The following is a 22,275-nucleotide window of genomic DNA, read 5'->3' on the forward strand; positions in this document are numbered from 1 at the left end:
AGAGAGGTTTCTTATAGCTCCTTTATAGCCTCAATCCATTAATCGACAATGAGACTTCAGACAACTCAGATGTAATCAACTGTGGCCGATTGGAGGTAACATGTCAAACTGTTTATTTACTTCAATAATTTAAGTACTATAAAATTCCCCTTACAGTATATTATAATTTCCATGTATAGTTTACGAGTTATCATCGCTTTTAGTGAAAGTGCAGAAAAGATATAAAGACTGTATAGGAAAAAAGGACCAATCTAATAGACAGTCAGGTGGAAGGGCCTTTGCAAAATACAGCACAGAGTTACATACATATATCAGGAGAAAAACATTAATGTCACCTCGAAGGAAATCTTATAAGGCATATCACCATAAACTCAAAATTGTTTCCGTGGAAAGCTGGGTCAGGTTGCTAGTTCTTTAATATAAATTGCATTTGTAATATACACTGGAATAATATACTAAATTACTACATGGTTGGAGAATTAGTTACCAAAAATAGAATGATATAACATGCGACTGTGGTTACTACCAAATATTATATTACACAAACCACAATACAACATAAACATCACAGGGACCACTTCTTGGGCAGATTATCTCTGTATACTTCTAGTTTACAACTAATTTCAATCAACATATTGACAGCTGCAACATTACAATCAGAGAATAATCCTTAGGGTACGAACATGCCGAGTGGATTACTTCTCGCTCAGTGCTCATAGCAGTGTTCTTCACTCATCATTCAAAGGCGCAAATACCAGGTGGGAGACCCTCACGCTTTCTTCATTAAAGAGGAAACGTTTTCCATCCAGTTATGATTGTGTAGTATTCACGAGAAGATTGCGTTGTGTTCTTTAAATTTAATTTTGTTTTTATGCAAATGTTCATAGTTATCTGTGTACATAATGGTTAAATAGAGGAGTATTAGTGATGACTAGCTGATGTACGCGTGCTTCGCAACGAAATTCTACGTTGTATACAGAATTCTAGGCTAGGTAGTGTACACGTTGTGAGCAAGATTGTATTAAATTGCATAGCTCTTAACGTTACCCTAGAAACGCGACGGGAAAGTCACCAAACGTCTTTTCTCATATGAAGGCTGTTAGGGAATTTTCATTGTAATGATAGGTCCGCTTGCCTACCATCAGTCACAACCAGGTTGGGGAGTTTTCATTATAATGGCAGACACTCACTCTCCACCGGCCATTTTACATCCTCAGAAAGACTGTCTTAGTGGTTTTCCCAACTGAAATGAACATAGGTCATTGCAATGACGTCAGTAGGAATGGCGCGATTAAAAGCAATGCTTTCATATTAAATACTCCATCAAATGAAAGACCACACACTTTCTCACATTTAACGAACAGTACTATGCTGGAATTCCAGAGCTGGAATGACCAAGCCGCAGACAGCTGTGATCCGTGAACACTCTTCGTCTTTTTTCAGTGGGGCGGGGGAAGGCGAATAGTGGAGAGTTCCAGGGAGAAAACTATGCCCTTTTACTAATCTGTTTCTTAGGACTACCCGATGAGTCGGAAAATCTCAATTCATTACACTGGCAACCGAAAAATCTATCTGACTTGGAGGCAATTTTTTCCTCCAAGCCAGAGAAGCCCCCTATTCACTGCTAATTTGGAATTAAATGAATGTAGAATTTAATAAAAGTGAAGAGGAAGAAGCTTTTCTTAAGAAACGGCTCTTTTCAGGGTTGACTTTTGAGTTATTTAGTGAATTGTGGTGCTATAATTTGAAATAGGCTTAAATTGTATTTCTAGACCAGTTCATACTACTACTATTATTACTACAAAGTGAGCCTCTGCCGTAAGTGTGCATACATCTCATTCACAACAGCGCATCGAATAGCTGGAATACTATGATGAACCAGTGTATTACGTACCTGCAGTATCAGAAAATGTGTGAAAGAGAGGAATGGCATGCTAAAGAAGAAAGTTTTCCAACTCCCCAGCTATTTCCCGCCAATGTTCAGTCAGGCTGTTATACTCGGTACGCAGTAGTAATCCCATCTATCGGAGTTGAGCAGCACCATAAGAAACGAAGCACATCACAACATACAATGGTCAGTGTAAATTTATTATTGATCAGTGTCATGCGCTTTCGATATTGTAGGCCTTCTGAAATACCACTCTTATCATAGTCGGTACAGTAAAACTGAATGAAACATAAATGATCGGAAATTGTATTGTCTAAAACTTTTTTATGTACTACTTTTCGATAGCACCAATAACATAGCAGGTATTTGAAAATTAAATTTTAGGCGCTTTCCCCTAAACTACCATTTCATCTCGGGCCAATAAAATTCCTTATAGCCTAGGATGTAGTTTCTTATTCCCCGACTCTATATAGTGGTTTTCATTAAATTCTGATAACCCATTTTCTCGTGGCTCGGCGTTGATATGGATTTAGCAACAAAAATACAAATTCATTAATATCTGTGTTATCAGAACCGGTACGGTAAAAATGTATAAAACATAATTGATTGGTAATTTAATTCTATATAACTTTAGTTATATAGTATGTATTGATAGGACCGCTAATAATATAAATATTCGATAATTAAGTCTAAGGCCTTCCTCTAAACTACCATTTCACTCTGCGTGAATAAAATGATTTATAGCCTAGATTGTAGCGGCTCATCCCCCGACTTTACATACCGATTTTCATTAAATTCTCCTCAGCCGTTTTCTCGTGATGCGTGTACATACATACATACATACATACATACATACATACATACATACATACAGACTGACAGAAATTACGGAATAGTAAAAAGTACATTTTCTTGTTACTGTGGACATGACCGATACATAAATACCATTCTTTTCAAATTCTGAGCAATGTACAGACAAAAAACTTATTTTATATATATAGATGAACATATGGTAGCAAGCAAATTGTACTTGATTTCAAGTTCTGACAGAAGGTATAGTGCACATCCTATTAACAACAGAAGGCAGAAATTTGGTGAATTTCACCATTTATACTAGGAAGTGAAGAAAGACTCTCAGAAATTCCACAACTATTTAAGAATGACATTGCAGACATTTCAATGTCCGACTCCTTGGATGAGTGGCCAACGTTGAGGCCGTCGGTTTAGAGAGTCCTGGGCTCGCATCCTGACAGGGTTCAGGGACTTTAACAGCGTGTGTTCAATTCTTCTGGCTCGGAAACTGGTTGTTTGTGCTTGTCCCGACACTTTCCGCTTCATATTTAGACAACACACTACACTACCAATCAACACAGAAACATGCAATAGTAATTACATCCCTCCACATAGGGCTGACTTCAGGAAGGACATCGGGCCGTAAAACAGGATCAAACCCACACGTGCGACACAGTTCGAACCTGTCTCCCTACAAGGTGGGAAGAAAATGGTAGAAAAAGAAGAATGCAGGCATTTCAATATTTGCTAAAAGGCCTGGGGCCTTTTAATTGTCTCATACTAGAGGCAGGGGATACCATGGGCGTTATTCTTATTTGCTACAAGGAATTGAAGGCAATATGAAACCACGGAAGTACAGCAACTATCATGTCAACCCTATTTCCATTGAAGAAAAACTGACATTACAATAACGTAAGCAGTAGATATGTAATATTATTTTCCATTTCAATAAAGTAATCCATATGTTATCAGAAGATAAAATTTGTAGAGTATAAAGATAATATTAAATAAGTAGCCCACTAATTTAATACTGATATTTTACATCTAATGAATATAGGCCGATAATATTATGAGTAGGTGGCCGTGGCCTCGAGTCAACCAATCACAGAACAGCGTTCAATAAGCACATTGCTCCAAAATCAAACCATTTTGATTCTTAAGGGAGGAGCAGAGAGAGGAGTGAAGTGCCGGCATGAACGCCACTATATTCCATATATATAAAATAAGAGTTTTGTCTGTACATTGCTCAGAATTTTAAAAGAATGATATTTCTGTATCGGTCATGTCCATAGTAACAAAGAAATATACTTTTTACTTTTCCGTAATTTCTGTCTGTAGGCCTATGTACGTGTACACGCATCACGAGAAAGTGGCTGAAGAGAATTTAATGAAAATCAGTATGTACAGTTGGGGAATGAGCCACTACACTCCAGGCTATAAATCATTTTATTCACGCTGAGTGAAATGGTAGTTTAGGGGAAGGCCTAAAACTTAATTCTCAAATATTTATGTTACTAGTGGTCCTATCGATAAATACTACATAACTAAAGATACATAGAATTAAATTTCCGATCATTAATGTCTAATACATTTTTACCGTACCGGCTATGATAACACAGATATTCATGAATTAGTATTTTTGTTGCTAAGTCCATATGAATGCAGAGCCACGACAAAATGGGTAAACAGAATTGAATGAAAATCGGTTTATAGAGTCAGGGAATAAGAAACTACAGTCTAAGCTATAAACAATTTTATTCACCCTGAATGAAATGATAGCTTAGGGGAAGGCGCCTAAAATTTAACTTTTAAATTCCTATGTTATTGGTCCTATCGAAAAGTACTACATAATGAAAGTTATAGAGAATAAAATTTCCGATCATTTATGTTTTATTCAGTTTTCGTACCAATTATGATAAGAGTGGTAGGCCTATTTCAGAGTCGGAAGAAAACGAAATGTGAAGGTCTACATTATTGAAAGCTCATAAAATTGATCAACCATTGTTTGTTGTGATATTCTTTGTCTCTTATGCTGCCACTCATCTCCGATAGATGTGATTACTGCTGCGAATAAGAGCCTGCCTGAATATTGGCGGGAAATAGCTGGGGAGTTAAGACAAATTTTTTTCTTTAGCATGCCATTCCTCTGGTTCATACATTTTCTGATACTACTGGTACGTAACACACTGGTTCATCATAGTATTCCACTTATTTAATCCCTACTCTGAGGTGCTGATTGGAATAGGCAGTGTCCACACTTAATGGAACAATAGCAGGGGAGTGTTCATGGCTCACGGCTGTCTGCAGCCTGGTCATTCCAACTCTGGAACTTTGGACTCTTAAATCGGCAGCATAGTACTGTTTGTTAAAAATGAGAAAATTTGTGGTTTTTTCATTTCATCAAGTATTTCATATGATAGCATTGCTTTTAATCGTGACGTCCCTTCTGGCGTCATTGTAATGACCTATGTTGATTTCAGTTGCGAAAACCAGTAAGACAATCTTTCTGAGGATAGAAAAAGGCAGATGGAGAGTGAGTGTCTGCCATTATAATGAAAACTCCCCAATTTGATCATGACTAATGGTAAGCAATCCAGTGAAAATTCCCTAACCCAGTCTTCGCAAACAAAAAGACGTTTGGTGACCTGCCTGTCAAGTTTCTAGGGTAACGTTAAGAGCTATGCAATTTAATACAATCTTACTCACAACGTGTACACCACCTAACCTAGAATTCTGTAGCAAAGCATGGGTACATCAGCTAGTTGAAATATATTGGTTTGTTTTGCAGCTCTCAGCTTCCTGTGTGAAGAGAAAGGAGTGATGAGCGCTGAGTGATGAGTAATCCACTCGGCATGTTCGTACCCCTACACATAATCTATAATTATGGAGGAAAATAAACCATACACATTCCAGTTCAAAAATACAACCGTATTTTCAGTCCATTTTGAACACACTTCACAAAGTACCATCAATCACAAAAGTTGTCCTCTACCATATTTTACTTGTATGCAATGCTCCACTAACCTATGGTAGTCATTGAAAACTTAGGATTTAGTTATTCATCACACGGATCATTAACAGCAGATCATGTCGCTGCCAGCCTTTCTGCATGTACAGCAAGTTTCCAGCTTTCTGCATACAGTAGTGTCTGTGAATCAGGTTTATATTACTATGCATTATTCACAATAGCCTATATACTTCTTCATACAATATGAAATACTCCTCTACCTGTATTTTAAGGACAAACTTAATGTATGGCAATAACTAGGCCTAAGTCTTCAACGTAATGTAAATGATTTATGCTTAACCAATGCATGAATCTGCACTAATACCTTTCCTTTAGAGAATCATCTAATTTTCTTTCTTCATATTTGTGATGTTCAGAATGTGTCCAAAATTTCGGAAGTCCGCATCGTATTACTAGTAGCCTCCAATCTTCAGGTGGAATCCCTGATGTGCTACGTCGGTAGAAAGAGAATCCAGTCCAATTTTAGATATCTTTGACTGCTGCTGTTGATTTTCCCTGGATATGACTGAAGAAGTTACCAGCTGTCTGAATAGTATTCCTAATATTTCTATGAATTTACTCAGTCCAGATGGCTGTTTCTACATGTAGAGGTATGCTTAAGTGCCACTAACTACTGTAATACAGTTAAATGTCACACTAGTAAGAAATACTTCCTTGTCCTGACTTATTTGAGATTAGGGTCCAATTAATTTTCATGTTACATTCTTCTCTTAAGAGAACTGTATCATGGAATAAGTCTTTCAAAAAGAAAATGAATGAAAGTAACTGTGATATTAGTTTACTTCATTGTCCAACTTGTCTTCAGGCTCATCTTTTTGTTTTTCTTGTTTTTTTGGTTCTTCGTCAGAGTGTCTTCTCTGTTCTTCTGTCTCGTCCACATGTTCCGTTGATGATTCATCTTCTTCACTACCTGATTCAGATGAATCTTTAAGATTTCCATCCGTCTTTTTTCTCTTTCCTTTATGTTTCTTCTTCTTTAGCCTTTTAGCCCTCTTTCTCGCAGTCCTCTCTTCAGCCTTTCGCCTATTTTCTTCAAGTTTTCTATGATACTCTTCTTCCAAAAGTTCTTTTTCAGCCTTTTCTTGAATGCATTTTTGCCTAGCATATTCCTTTCTCCGCAAATGTCTATAAACATGAAACTCCCCACTTCCAGCTCCGGCACTTGAGCCCATTACATTGCGCACAAATTCGGGAACGTGAGGAGTACTCTTCTCTTTGGGTTTTTCTGGTAACACAACAGGTTTTTCTGGGTTTTTCATTAACTTCTCTAATCTAATTCGCTGCACATCAGTGGCGTTTCTGGCAATGATAGGTTTCAAGTCTTCATTTTTGTCTTTCTTCGAGTTAGATGTCTCTCCATCATTTGTTCCAATCATTTCCCTTCTGGGAACTTTAAATGTCAAATACAATTAACAATACAAATTTTACAAAGCGGTTTTATGAACTAGCTAGTCCATGCCACTAAAAACATAACCTAAAATCAACTGAACATAACCTATAAAACTGTTCTCTATAAATCTGAAATGAAAACAGTGAAAACACACGCTCGTTAAAGAACAAAAGACTGCGTAATGGGCAAACCGGCAAAGATCGGTGAGGGGCAACCTCGTGGGGAAAACTAACGTAAGCGAACTGATGAATTGTAGCCGCACAACGAAAGTTAAGGAGAAAAGAATTTATGATTGGAATGAAATTATATGATGCTTAGATTATGGAATCCTCTGCCTGTTTATTTAATTTAATAGCTATACAATTATAGTAGTATACATAATGCAAATAAAACAAACAATACGTAGATAATCCTGTTACATGTGGCAGCAATGTCTCATGCTTCATGGTGGTTAGTTCAAAAGTTGCCCATACGTTGTTTAGGTGGCGTTGCAAGCTGCAAGCTATGGTTCAGGCATCAGGCGTAAGTGGGCATGGAGGCCAATCTCAGGTTTTCGAACCTTTTGATCCAGACTTCAAAATGTCCAAAGCTATAAGAGTCGGTCTGTTCTATCAATCTTGTTTTTAGTTTGTGCATAGGTTACTGCTATAGTTTTATGGAGAGTTCTTGCATTACATGCGGGTAGATTGTGAAGCTGTTGAATGCGATGTTTACTTCTGTCAACGAAGTATTAATTCCGATGATGCTGTTCTCGTTTTATATATTTCAATGCTATACAGTAGAAACTAGGTATGGAAGCTGAACAGGCTGTATTAATCGGTCTAACCGGTCAGTGTCGCGGGAGAAGAGTGGATATAAATAGTAGGAAGGTAAAGTTTTGGTCCTGTTAGAGAATTTGTACTACTCCAACATCTTGTTTACGATTGTAAACTTCCATGGTTCAAATGATGTTTTAGGAATCTGCATTTCTCTTGACAGTCAAAAATAATTATCGTTGCTTTTGTTCTTTAGTTTGACATCGGTCGTTCTGCTACTTCGTCGATGACAGTTATCCATTTATCTGTATCCAGAACGCACTGTATATTGGTTTATGACGGAAAAGAGTGGTCATTGTGTGATAAGGTTGGTATTTTAAAGTTTCTTCTCTGCTTGTATGTATATCTGAGTTATGTGACCTACTTCTCTGGAAAAGTTGTAAGTTTCCAAATCATGCTACAAGATGCTATTATGAAGAATTGTACTTTGAATATTATAGCACCTTGACTATTAATGACAGTTGAATGTTTACACACTGTATTGCATGTAGATTAATTTAGGGGTCATTGTTACTGTAATGTGTATTATAAATATTGCAGGATCATTGTTAATATGTATGATACATCTTGGCAAATCAACAGCCTTGTAGATTTATAGCTATTTCCCGGTATAATTTTTCCTTCCATAGCCTAGAGTTTATAACATTATAAGCACGCGAAAATAATGCAAATCTTACTTGGAATACCTTGTAGAGGAGAGATGTGTTTATTGCTATGTCTAGGAACCCACCATCCCGTCCCCAGAAGTTTGTTTACTTTTTATAACCTAATAAGAGCAGCAGCCGCTATCGGCCATGGCTAGAGTAACTACTCGCATTCTCATTGGTCTTTTCTTCGATATTCTGCGTATGCACGGCAGGGCGATTGTTCGGCATCGCCCTCCTTTTTCCCCTATGGACGTGTCGACTCTTGACGGTGTCTACAAACTCAACAGAATGATTGACGCGGAGATGCACGATCCCTCGTGCTCCAAGCAATCGTACGCCTTCCAGCAATCGGATATTATGATGCTTCCTGACAGTATCCAGTCCTTTATGACCTTTCCTTCTCTATACATAAGTTCTCATTGGTTAACGTGAATGGAATGTGATGTCATTGCCATCATTGCTGATAAACAGCCTACATTGTGTTACCAACCCCGGCTGAATAAAAGCACAAAGAAAAAACACCATGTAAAGGAACAATGTGAAATACACAGCAGCAGTAATTTAATTTAATACGTTAATGTAGGGGCGGATAGAGGGCTGCGGCAACTTTGAGGAATTTGTGTACTCTATTCTAGGGGGAAGATGCTCTTGAACAGGGATTCCTCAAGATATCCCAGGAAATGCTGTTTCCTCCTGCTGAACCCTGGAGCGGAATAGCTGCCATGCTTAAAATGACTCCACCGATTTTCGATATTCTGCGTATGCACAGCAAGGCGATTGTTCGGCATCGCCCTCCTTTTCCCCCTATGGACGTGTCGACTCTCGACGGTGTCCACAAACTCAGCAGAATGGTTGACGTGGAGATGCACGAATCTCTCGTGCTCCAAGCAATCATACGCCTTCCAGCAATCGGATATTATGATGCTTCCTGGCAGTATCCAGTCCTTTATGACTTTGAACAAAGTCCCTTCTCTCCACAGGTACAACAAAAAAGTTTTTATGCTTCTACCTCTCCACGCCTCCAAAACACCACTGTCCTTTTACAGGCCTCCCCCTATTATACTTCTTTTTACCAAATTTACTCTCATCGTTTTCCACAATAATACCGGGTCAACCAATATTTTTTAAAATTAGCCACCACCCATTCTACACACACACACACCTCGACAGAAGCTGGACCAGTCTACTGTTGTTTTGCCAGAAAAACCCAGCTCGAGCTTCACAGTAGGACCCAGCGGTTTATGTTGAATGCACAACAGGATGATGAAATGTCCTATTTCAAAGACCTTCAAATTAGAGCCTTCGGAGAAAGTGTTTTTCCATGCAATCACAAACCATCCATACCTCACACCCCCTTCCAGTCGACGACGACACGAAAGAATTAGGTGATACAAATTCTTACAGTTTTTTCAATCACCACCTATTCAATACAATAAAAACGTAGTACAAACAAAAAATAAAAAAACTTTTGAGATCTGGCTAATTGTATTGATTGTATTTTATTTTTTATTTATTTTTTAAACAATTTAAAAGATGTTCACCAGATGAGTTTCGTCAATAAAATGTTAGACTTACATAGATTTTAGACAAAAAGTTTTAACTTAAAGACAATTTTATTGTTACGTAACTTGTAAAATATTATAAGATTTGTCAATTAGTTTTATAGGAATAATCTTAATCCAAAAGAATTGTTTCATGATCTTATACAACCTTAAGTGAATAATAGTTGGCTGATGATGCTCATGAAAAAGGAGCGAAACATGTACCATATAAACATCTTAATAAATATGTAAATTTGTACTACATTTTTATTGTATTGAATAGGTGTTGATTGACAAAATTGTAAGAATTTGTATCACAAGTAGATCTTCAATACGGACAAAGAAGATGAACTTTATAACCTGCAACGAAAGAATTATACGAGTGCCGTTCACACTCAGAGTCAATTTCACTTCACGACCACACTTTTCACACACTCGGTGATTAGAAAGTAAGCCTGACTTACATACAACTGAATTAAATCACTCTCCTTCGCCTCATAATGACGTACAAAACCTCTTATATTAATTACACATCCACCGCAGGCAGTCATCTTCCAACATCAGGCAGTGATTTTCGAACATAGAATACCTCGGGGGTTTCCTCTCCTAAACAGTCCAGACCAATCGTGTTTCCTCATGAAACTAGGTGTCTATAAGGCCGCTTCGCGGATTCTAATCGTCCAGATCAATGGTCTTGTCCACAGCAAGAATCCTAACCATCCAGACCAATGGTCTTGTCCACGGCAAGAATCCTAACCGTCCAGACCAATAGTCTTGTCCATGGCAAGAATCCTAACCGTCCAGACCAATTGTCTTCTGTCCAGACCAATCGTATTTCCTCACAAAACTAGGGGACTAGGGCTGCTTCGCGGCTTCTAACTGTCCAGACCAATGGTCTCGTCCAGATCATATCCTAACTATCTGCTCGTCAAGAACCAATCAGACGAAAGGTCAGTAACAATAATCACCACTACCAGCTATCGAAGTACCACTCATTAGTTCCTAAGTACAGAGGTTGGCAGTACTGATCGCCTCTTGACAACATTCTACCTGAGCGTGTAAACAAACGACAGTTGTTCCATGCGCAGCTGAATGTAGTGAGTGCCGGGCTGCGGAAGGTAAAATCATAATCTATTTCCCTCTGAATAACTCTTGAACAGTGGGTATCACTGGTTCCCTGACCACTGGCTACCTGTCTTCTTTTTTTTACTTTTTCTTCAGTGGAGGAGGGCTATCCCTTCCCTGCGTGATGATTATCACAAATGACATTGCCTCTGACACGCTGTTAAATCTAAAGGGCCCCATACACACGCAGACTTAGTCGTAGGTAAGTCTGTGCAAACCAGTCTCTTTAGACAAGCCGATATATGTATAGCCATTAAGGCTATCGACCAGAAGTCCGCAGGCAAGTCTCCAACATTCTAGCGCTGCTTGAATTCTGACGGAGAATTTGCCACAGAAGCTATCACTGAAAATGATGGCGGAAAATGAAAGATTAACATATGAATATTCCTTGTGCACTTCATTACACGGTTCTTGCCATCCATTTTTCTGTGGGAAATGAAACTGAAGGTTGCAAATATGGTGACAGAGAATTTCAGATCTTCGTCATTTAGGCCTCTGATATATATGTTGATTCCCATGGGAAACCTGAAATATTTGTCCCGAATGAGTAAATTTGTAATACCAATATAAATGGTCCGTTATTGGACATTATAAATTTTCCAGCTAACTTATTCCTGGCTGCCAGCGTTTCGCCCCCATGTGCTAAGTTGGGCTCATCAGTGGGTACTTAGCACACCCACCAAGACACATGGGTAGTGTATACCGTGGAGGTCACTGCGTAGGCTACTTGAAGCACTGCTGGTGGTAGTGTAAACCGGGAACTGGTAAATGTTGATATTGTAATGATTAGCGGTGATGGAACTAACAGTTCTGTGAATATTAGTGCATAAAAGAGTCTCGATGATGAGCATACTCAAGATGCTAAGAATTTAGAGCCTAGTTTTTTTCTCATAATTTCATTCGAGTTTTTAATGTCAATAGTTTATATTTGTTTTATGTCAATTGTATGTATGTACATTTGTTTAGTTATTAGATGTTTCATATTAAGGCTGAAGATGGCCAGCCCAGGGCGAAACTAGTCCCTAGTTAATGTAAATCAAAATATTGCATATATAGCATTGAAAAGTGAACCATTTAACATTAATTTAATAGTTATTATTTAGCTCAACTATCGCGTAGTGTCGTGCACGAGCAGTGTAGGGACTTGTGTGGAATCGCATACGAGCACTCGATTCCACACGACATTACAAACCTGTATGGCACTCCACAGCAACCGAGTGGTAAGTCCCGGAATTACATGATTATGAACGAGCAGTAGAACCCTTCTTCAAGTGTCGTATCCAGTCCCCCAGATGTTGCAGGTTATAAATTTTTTTTTTACCCCCAGATGTTGGCGAGAAAGCACCTCTTTCTTTAGCTAACTTGAAGAGTTGTTTGGTGTTGTTGAAGCAAGTCCAGTCTTTGATATGATGAATATATTATTGTTAATGCCCTGAGGGGAATAAATAGAAGTTTTATCATATTCATTTCTACTCATTTCTGCCAACTGGCTGACTAAAATTTCTGGGGACATCACTGGTGGTTTTTATACATTGGGGAACAATCCAGTTTTACCCCAAGGTGTTTTATGGTCACATTAATAAGAAATTATTTTGATGGTGTCACAGTGGATTAGTTTATGACCTCTCCAGGTAATATTCAGCTTTCTACTTCCTTCCTGGTTTCTTAGATGGAATGCACATTCACATATGCGTTTTTACTGGATTGAATTTCAGGTGGTTGGCATCAAAATAGACTGTTAGTTCTTCAAGGACAGATGTTAGCTTGGTTTCAACTTCCTCAAATGTTCTTCCTTGAGCTGCAATGGCTGTATCATCTGCATAGATGCTTTCCATCTATTCTTCTTATCCTTCTTATACTGCCTGTGTGGATCAGTGGCAGATTGTTGGCCTCCGGATCCCAAGTTAGCGGATTCAAACCCGGCAGAGGTAGTTGGATTTTTGAAGGGCAGAAAAAAGTCCACTCAATACTCCATGTTGTACGATGTCGGCATGTAAAAGATCTCCATCTAGTGGGCCTAGAGTAAAATGAAACGTCAAAATTGATGAGCAGACAGCAGATATAGTTTTTAAGCTGACCAACCTCGTAATCATCCAGTCTCATTTCATTAACCCATTAACCCCCACATTGTTTTAACATCATTTCAATTTAATTTGTATTCAAGTAGTCTTTAAGAGGATCAATGTACTTGCAAGGAACGTGTTCAGAAACTTAGCGATTCACCTAAGCTTAACAACAGCTGAAGATGTTCCCAAGTGAGAATGAAACATGTACTGTTTACAAATAATAATTTGCTAAAAAGCAAATGAAAAGTATCAGAAAGGTGGAAGATTTTCAATTATTGTAACTCTTTGTGATTAGAATTTGATACGGGAAATGAAGCTGATTACTTGCAAAACATACCACTTAGTCGAGCAGCTCTTCTTTCTCTCAATTCTTCCCAACCCAAACTTTGCAGCATTTTTGTAAGGCCACAACACTAGTTGCAAATCGAGGATTGTGGCGACGTTTAGTAAATTCACAGAGGCTTGCAGACTGAACACTGAAAGGCATAACAGTCTGTAATGATTATGTATGTATGTATGTATGTACTCTTTTGTCGGAAATCACCCAGAACAAAACGAGCTGCTTTTCTTTGGATTTTTTTCTAGATCTTGAATCAGGTAATCCTCGTGAGGGTCCCATACACTCGAACCATACTCTAGTTGGGGTCTTACCAGAGGCTTATATGCCCTCTCCTTTACATCCTTACTACAACCCCTAAACACCCTCATAACCATGTGCAGAGATCTGTACCCTTTACTTACATTCCCATTTATGTGATTACCCCAATGAAGATCTTTCCTTACATTAACACCTAGATACTTACAATGATCCTCAAAAGGAACTTTCACCCCATCGACACAGTAATTAAAACTGAAAGGACTTTTCCTATTTGTGAAACTCACAACCTGACTTTTAACCCCGTTTATCAACATACCATTGCCTGCTGCCCATCTCACAACATTATGGAGGTCACGTTGCAGTTGCTCAGAATCTTGTAACTTATTTAGCCTATTACTCTATAGAGAATAACATCATCCGCAAAAAGCCTTACCTCCGATTCCACTCCTTTACTCATATCATTTATATATATAAGAAAACAAAGGTCTGATAATACTGCCTTGAGGAATTCCCCTCTTAATTATTACAGGGTCAGATAAAGCTTCACCTACTCTAATTCTCTGAGATCTATTTTCTAGAAATATAGCAACCCATTCAGTCACTCTTTTGTCTAGTCCAATTGCACGCATTTTTGCCAGTAGTCTCTTATGATCCACCCTATCAAATGCTTTAGACAGGTCAATCGCGATACAGTCCATTTGACCTCCTGAATCCAAGATATCGGCTATATCTTTGCTGGAATCCTACAAGTTGAGCATCAGTGAAATAGCCTTTCCTAAAACCGGACTGCCTTCTATCGAACCAGTTATTAATTTCACAAACATGTCTAATATAATCAGAAAAAATGCCTTCCCAAAGCTTACATACAATGCATGTCAAACTTACTGGCCTGTAATTTTCAGCTTTATGTCTATCACCCTTTCCTTTATACACAGGGGCTACAATAGCAACTCTCCATTCATCTGGTATAGCTCCTCCGACCAAACAATAATCAAGTAAGTACTTCAGATATGGTATTATATCCCAACCCATTGTCTTTAGTATATCCCCAGAAATCTGATCAATTCCAGCCGCTTTTCTAGTTTTCAACTTTTGTATCTTATTGTAAATGTCATTGTTATCATATGAAAATTTGAATACTTCTTTGACCTTAGTCTCCTCCTCTATCTCGACATTATCCTTGTAACCAACAATCTTTACATACTGCTGACTGAATACTTCTGCCTTTTGAAGATCCTCACATACACACTCTCCTTGTTCATTAATGATTCCTGGAATCTCGATAGCTGCAGTCACTTAAGTGCGGCCAGTATCCAGTATTCGGGAGATAGTAGGTTCGAACCCCACTGTCGGCAGCCCTGAAAATGGTTTTCCTTGGTTTCCCATTTTCACACCAGGCAAATGCTGGGGCTGTACCTTAATTAAGGCCACAACCGCTCCCTTCCCACTCCTAGGCCTTTCCTGTCCCATTGTCGCCATAAGACCTGTCTGTGTCGGTGTGACATAAAGCAAGTAGCAAAAAAAAAAAAAAAAAAAAAAAAAAAAAAAACTGGAATGTCCTTCTTGGAACCTGTTCCTGCCTTAAAATACATATACATACCCTTCCATTTTTCACAAAAATTTGTATGACTGCCAATTATGCTTGCCATCATGTTATCCTTAGCTGCCTTCTTTGCTAGATTCAATTTTCTAGTAAGTTCTTTCAATACTTCCACAGCCATTTCTAACTCTATTTCTTTCCAGTCTGCACCTCCTTCTTAGTCTCTTTATTTCTCTATTATAATAAAGAGACTAAGAACTTTTAATATATTAATTTTAAGTTATTTCTAGACAGCTGAAGATAGCCTAATATGGCCAAAACATGTACTGTTATTCTAATATACTGTTTTTACAACTTTGAATTGTAAATAAACGTGGTATTGACTAAGTGGAACTAGTATACTTGTTTTTCAACTTATGTAACATAATTGTCAATACAGATCCAAAATGAAATTTATTTCACGTGACATTTATTTGTTCTTTTTCAGTAGAACTTTTCAGTTATTTCAGTACGGTTTTTCAGATGTTCGGAGGTGCCATAACATAGTGCACGCATTTTTTTTTTTTATATAGGCATATGCTCTTCGGTGGTTGTTGCTGCTGTAACTGGAGTTTCAATGCATTTTCGACTGTTCTTTTAGGTTATTTTCATTAATCTGGCCAATGTATCTCTCCCAATTAGTTTGGATTAACGAGGTTCTAATATACTTTATTGTTCATTCACTTAATTTTCCTTTTGCTGAGGATGACCAACACTGTCATTTTTGTGAGCATTGATATTTCCTTCCGAGAACGCATGAGAAATTATGAACACAAAATAGTGTAAAATCTGTTTGATGGTTTTAAACTTTATAGGTAATAATTAATTTGATAAATACTAATTAAGTGAAAAATTATCTGTTTTTAGAGTCAGTTCGGCACCTTTGTCAATGGCAAACGACTGGAGAAGGATAAATCATGCTATATATATAATGGAGATAAAATCCAACTTGGTCCATCAAATGACTTCATATTTATGTTTACCATCGAGAAGGATCCATACTCTGATTTGCATGTCTCTAAGAAGCTAAGGACCTTGGAAAATAGGTAAGAGATGGGTTGTGTTATGAATCGTATAGAGCTGACATTGAATTTTATGAAATTGCTTTTTTTGGAATGTAGTGAGATGTTCTTTCTAGTTGTACTAATATTTTTTAAATGGAATAAGCAGACTGCTTCAAACTAGTTACCTAAGGGACGGGGTCTTTCTCTCAAAGTGGGGCCAGGTAGTAGGGCGAGCTGAAGGTCAGACGAGCACATGGCAACTCTCTGAGCTTGGGGCCGAGAGACCCCCCCCGTATGAATTGCATGTAAATAACAAGCACACACAATCAAAGTAAAATAATTACTCACCTTGTCGCAGAAGATGTTAAAAATGTCCTCCATCTGCATCTGCACATTTCTGGCATCATCTAAGGAAATTTTAATTCACACACCTTCGTTCATCTACCGAGATAGCCTCAATTTCTCTAGTCATATTTTGAGTTCATCTAGAGTGTGAGGGTTTGTAGCATAAACCTTATTTTTCAACTTTCTCCATCAATAAAAATCACAAACCATAAGATCTGTGGATCTTGCGGGCCACAATGGTTTACTAATTACCCTCTTGTCAAAAATTTCCTCAATTAAACTTAATGACTCGTTAGCCGTATGTACGGTTGCTGAGTCTTGCTGGAAATATCTAGACTGGCATTCATTGTCCGTCTATTGTTAAAAAAATGGTACGAAAATGTCATCCCTATATCTCTGCCCAGTGATTGTGGTTTCAAAAGATATAGGCCCTGTTGTCCTGTCTGCAGTTACTGCCACCCAGACTCCCATTTTCACATCGTGTAGGGGTGTTCCATGTATGAAATTTTCAGTTTTTTCTGAAGACCAGTGTCTGTTATTCTGACTTGAAACACGTCTACTTAATTGGAACCTGCTTCATCAGAGAACATTATTAATTTTGGATCAAGTACTCCGTCATCAACACCCTTTAAAACCCAGTTACAGAAATTTACCCTGCACTCGTTATCACGTGGACGCAACTTTTGAACAACTGATTCTGTATGGTTTCAATTTTAACATTTTTGTAGCTTGCCATGCAAAATTAATCTAAATTTGTGTTTCCTACAAAAGTTTTCTGATCGATTTTGTAGGAGTATGTTCTAATTTTTCCCCTATCTCACGTAATTTCTCCTCAGTAAGCACACTCTTTTTGTACTCTTTGCTTTCTATCGAGAATCTAACCAGTGCTTCTAAATTTGTTCACAAGTCTTCTTACAGTTTCTATACCTGGAATGTTCGCACCTGGGAATTTTTCCATATACCGCCTTCTAACTTCTCTACAGGAATTTGTCAATATATATGTGCCGTGCATGAAAATCTTTTGTCGTAATGTGTACGCAGTTTGAGGCATTATTGAAACAATAGGCTTTAACACTTGCAATAACATGTGATAAAATTTTGAAACACAATAATTAAAGAATAACCACTAACACATACACACGCTATAAACTTAATACGCTTATAGCTTAAAATAGGCTATTAACGAAATAACAAAGTCAAAGTCAACTTTACTCAGCAAATCACACGTGGCAAATGTCTCAGCTTCTCGTTGCCATGTCCTTGTCTGACCTTCAGCTCGCCCTTCTACCTGCTGGTTTCATGATTCTTCAGCCACAGTGCCACTCCTGGTTTCAGATGAAGAAAAATATGTAACCGAGAAATAGGGGTAATTACGCACAACTTCGGACCAGGAACTATATCGTTCAATGAACTTTGTGATCTACCCCATTCTGTCTCGACTTTATTCAGCCTTATTGTACTTCACATTACTGCCATCTGCTTTTATAGAAGAATTTCAGTTTGACATGCCATATTAAATGTTTGAATACAGACATGTAAATTTGCATAAATTCATTAAGGAATCGTGAGATAAGTTACTAATTCCCGTGCGAAGAACGGGTACATATGCTATTTGTTTAAATAAGATAATTAAACTAAAACTCCTTCGCATCATGGGAATATTTCAACATTCGTTTTCATCAGCCTGTCGTGAGCCGGTGTTATGTTGAGCCGCTCACTCCTCCGCCAAACCAGGTGATGGAGAGAATCTGATATGCAAACTTAACAATGAATTGATTGTGCTAATATCTAGCTTCAGTGAGCATTCAAGTTTCTGTTTTACATTTAATTGGCTGCAACAGCCTTGTCAACGGTTGTTATTTGAATGAACAGCAATTCAAATGCTCGTTATGCATACAAATACTGCCACTCATACACTATGGTAATGCTGTACTGTTATTCAAAGGATTTCAGTTAGACGTACTGTACAATATAACAATTTAATGTCTATTTTATTTTAATTAGGCACACAACAGAGCTAAATTACACTGCACCTATGCAAAGTCATTACACTTTACTATGCTGCACACATGGGTTACCTTCAGTGAACTGTATAATGTGATGATGACTATTAGAAGAAGATGTAATAATGCCCGATAGGCATATACACTGCATTTCTCGATACTAAGTATGGAAAGTTCAAACGTTGTGTTCATTTTAAGTATTTTGGAGAAATACTTCCCTTTAATGCATTGGATTTGACTCTTTGTGTTATAATACTCGGTCTAGTACTCCACAGGGTTCAAATCTCGGACAACAACAACAACAAATGACCAGCCGCATTATAGCAAGGCTGCAGAACAGCCTTAGAAGTTCCAGTGGAGCCAGCGGAGAACCTCACATGATTTACGTGTTGTATACAGTTGTCAATAGCAAGACCTCAGTATTCAAAAGGTTCAATGGTTCCCTATTGAAGTTCACTGCAACATTAAATAAGGCTAATCCATGCCATAGGAGGATGTATATCCTAATTTTAAATGTTTTTATGCACTTTATGTGTGACACATAATTTAGATTTCATCATATCAAGACCTTGTTTATCAACACATCAAAGAACAATTTTAAGACTAGTGATTAGCTTGCCAGAATATATATGATTTAGCAATTTGATAGATGAACTTTCTATTCATATTTTAATTTGATGCTTTGTCTTAGATTTTAATGAGTCTTACACTAGTTTCCCATAGATTTTATTTCATTGTTCTTTTAGTGTTAATGGTTTAGTACTGATGTTATTAGCTGAAGATGTCCAATAATTGGACGAAACATATACTAGTACTTGCTGTCAGGTAATAATTTTATTTGAATATATGATGTATTGAATTGATGGATCTTTTACATTTGCATTTGTACATGTTTAGCGACGTCAATATGGAACCAAAATGAAATTTTTAATATGTAATTTAGAATTAGTTAACTAATTTGTGAAGGGGAGGTAAAAAGTAAATGTTTGAACTTTTTGGAATATTCCTGTGCGTTACTGGCTAATAGTTACCAGTTTTCCAAATTTCAAGTTTCTAGCTCATCTGGAAGTGAGTAAACTTTTGTCAGTCATTGAGTCAGTCAGATAGAATATATACAAAAGGATGTGTAGACCTTCATTTGGGTACTTACTGTGGTTAAAGGGTACATACTATCAGGCGAAGAAGATCACTGGGCTACCACTTCAGGTCATACTAACGAAATGTGAAAACCGCTCTGGATGGAGACATCTTGTCAAGGTTGCAACAAGGAAATGATGGAATTATGAGGTCACGACGCTCAGTAATGAGCACAACGACTAATGATGATGACTATCGACAGGCAGTTTGTGCGATCCGACATCTCTTTTAGTGGCCTACATGCTTGGTCTTGTGACATTTTCTCAGATCTCGACTATTTATATCATAGATACAGGTAAATGTTTCAATCTAGGGCAAATTTCATACTTTTTATTCACAAGTTGAGAAATGATTTTCCCCTATCTAGCGGACAGCTACAGTCTTGAAACTTGTCAGGAGTATTGAGGATGAAAGGTCTACAGTTTTGGGTCTTTGACAGTTCGTCCTATCTCCCTCGGGTACACCTGAGATGGAGTTAGAAACTTTAGGCTGAAATTTGAGTGCAATTTCCACTTATTCTTTAGTTTTTCCGTATATACATGCCACTTAGAATTGTGCAGTTGGTTTACTTATGGCCAGTGGATGTACCAATGCACCTGTCGAATTTCATGATTCAACCTGTCTTATAAGTGCATCAAACAGTACAATTACGTATGGAAAATGTACAAAATTGACCTAAAATCAAAAAGTGCAGCCTCTCTCTAAGGTAGAACGAATGGATATACAGCTAAAAGTCATAGGGCCAAAGTTGTAGATCTCCTCATGCTGGATGTTGAATGTGCTATCTGTTTTGTGATAACAGCTTACTGTTTAGCCATAAAATACTTTGAAACGAAGGTCTACACTGCCATGAAAAATGCCTCCATATTTAGATATTTTTTGGAGGTACTTTTTGGAATTATTCCATCGGTTACAGGCCAAGAGCTATAATTTTGCCAACTTTCAATTTTCTAGCGCACCTCAAAGATTTAAAATTTGAACTTTTTGGAATTATTCCTTAGGGTACAGCCTAATAGCTATCAGTTTGCCGAATTTCAAATTTCTAGCTTATCTGGAAGTGTGTAAACTTTAATGTCAGTGAGTGTTCTCACAACATAAGGTAAAGGTCAAGAGTGTTAGCACGACCAGGGATAAATAAGCAAAATTTAAAGGAAATACTTACAAATTATCCCAACAAAAGGCCGTCACTGATTGCGGAAGCACTGGACACCAGAGGCCAAGCGAATCAACTTAAAATAAGCTTAACTAATTGGGTGAAATATCAATTCCTTGATCAATTTAAAGAAAATCTTTAATAAGCCAAAATAATTTTAGAACATCTGACCTCCATTATAATAATTTAAATTTCCGAGCAATTAATGAAAGAAAAATCAATTCAAAATTATAATATTAAAATCAAGTTTTAAGAATGACCGCTGAAAATCTTCCAGAACAATAAATCAATATAGTTCAGTTCAAAATAAAAATGTTAAAACAACCCAAATCATTTAAGGTAAGTACCACCTTCCAATCTGTAATTCAAATTCTGATCCCTTAAGTAATGGGAGGTCAACTCAAAATAAGAAAACTTGAATCAAATATTTCAATATGCAGGCTGAAAACTTCTCCAATGGGTTATCTCGGTCACCCCAAAAGGTATAAGAACAGTCATAACCCACAACACACATTACTTCAGAAATGAGCCAGAAATAATGCAATGACATGCAATAAATCCACAAGTAGCACCATAATTAAATATCCCACAATGAACAGTAACTTCAATTAAATCAGTCACACAAGAGTGACGAAAGGTAACCAACACGGGCAAACAATCGTTCCCCAAAAATCAGATGACAGTCAAGACATAATAATTAGCCGACACTCATGTGTCAGACACAAAGGAGCAACGCCTCCTTTACGTTTGCATTCTGTTACACGGTTGGTGTAACAGAGTGACAACCACCATGATCAAATCCCAACTCAAGTACCGAGTAATTCATCAGAAAAGCTTTCATCCTAAAACTTATTCTTTTCCTCTTACTTGCTCCGAAGAGCTTGAATATATTTAAATAAGAACATTATTATTACGATTTAAAGGAGGAAATGAAGTTAACCACCATAAGCTTAAGCAGACACTTCGTATATAGTAGTTAATTGGGAGCTCCGCAACGTAAATATACTTTTACTAACATGGAACCTTAAATAACAGCATTAAAGCAAACATTAATATCTTTCATACACTCGAATTGAAATCCCAAAGGTATGAGTATTACATAAAAGTATTACATAGATATGATGAAGTCCAGATTTTTTTTAAACTCTTAAAAATTTTAAGCTC

The 22,275-nt window shown here is 37.4% G+C and overlaps 2 protein-coding genes across 6 annotated transcripts in view; one reads left to right on the top strand and one right to left on the bottom strand.

The window, feature by feature from the left end:
* Window positions 1-106: 106 nt before the first annotated feature.
* Window positions 107-7,260, bottom strand: LOC137502173 (PRKR-interacting protein 1 homolog). Its single transcript, XM_068229190.1, has one exon. It carries the CDS (start codon window positions 7,082-7,084, stop codon window positions 6,482-6,484), a length of 603 nt encoding a protein of 200 aa, XP_068085291.1. The 5' UTR covers window positions 7,085-7,260; the 3' UTR covers window positions 107-6,481.
* Window positions 7,261-7,600: 340 nt separating this feature from the next.
* Window positions 7,601-22,275, top strand: part of LOC136880825 (E3 ubiquitin-protein ligase RNF8) — a 142,363-nt gene continuing 127,688 nt past the window's right edge. For 4 of the 5 annotated variants that reach the window (XR_010860952.2, XR_010860953.2, XM_067153372.2 and 1 more), the window contains exons 1-3: window positions 7,601-7,967; window positions 8,110-8,220; window positions 16,337-16,515. Coding sequence is in view for 3 of the 5 variants with exons in the window: in XM_067153372.2 (XP_067009473.2) it covers window positions 7,890-7,967; window positions 8,110-8,220; window positions 16,337-16,515 (368 nt within the window). In the remaining 2 variants the exon portion in view is untranslated. Of the gene's footprint in view, window positions 7,968-8,109; window positions 8,221-9,432; window positions 9,541-16,336; window positions 16,516-22,275 lie in introns of those variants that run through there. The other variant, XM_068229203.1, reaches the window with a different exon arrangement.

This window comes from Anabrus simplex, chromosome 9 (genome assembly GCF_040414725.1).
Source record: "Anabrus simplex isolate iqAnaSimp1 chromosome 9, ASM4041472v1, whole genome shotgun sequence".
Classification (NCBI taxonomy): domain Eukaryota; kingdom Metazoa; phylum Arthropoda; class Insecta; order Orthoptera; family Tettigoniidae; genus Anabrus; species Anabrus simplex.

Coding starts and splice junctions, on each gene's coding strand:
- LOC137502173 (XM_068229190.1), bottom strand. CDS start 7,084: ATGATTGGAACAAATGATGGAGAGACATCTAACTCGAAGAAAGACAAA.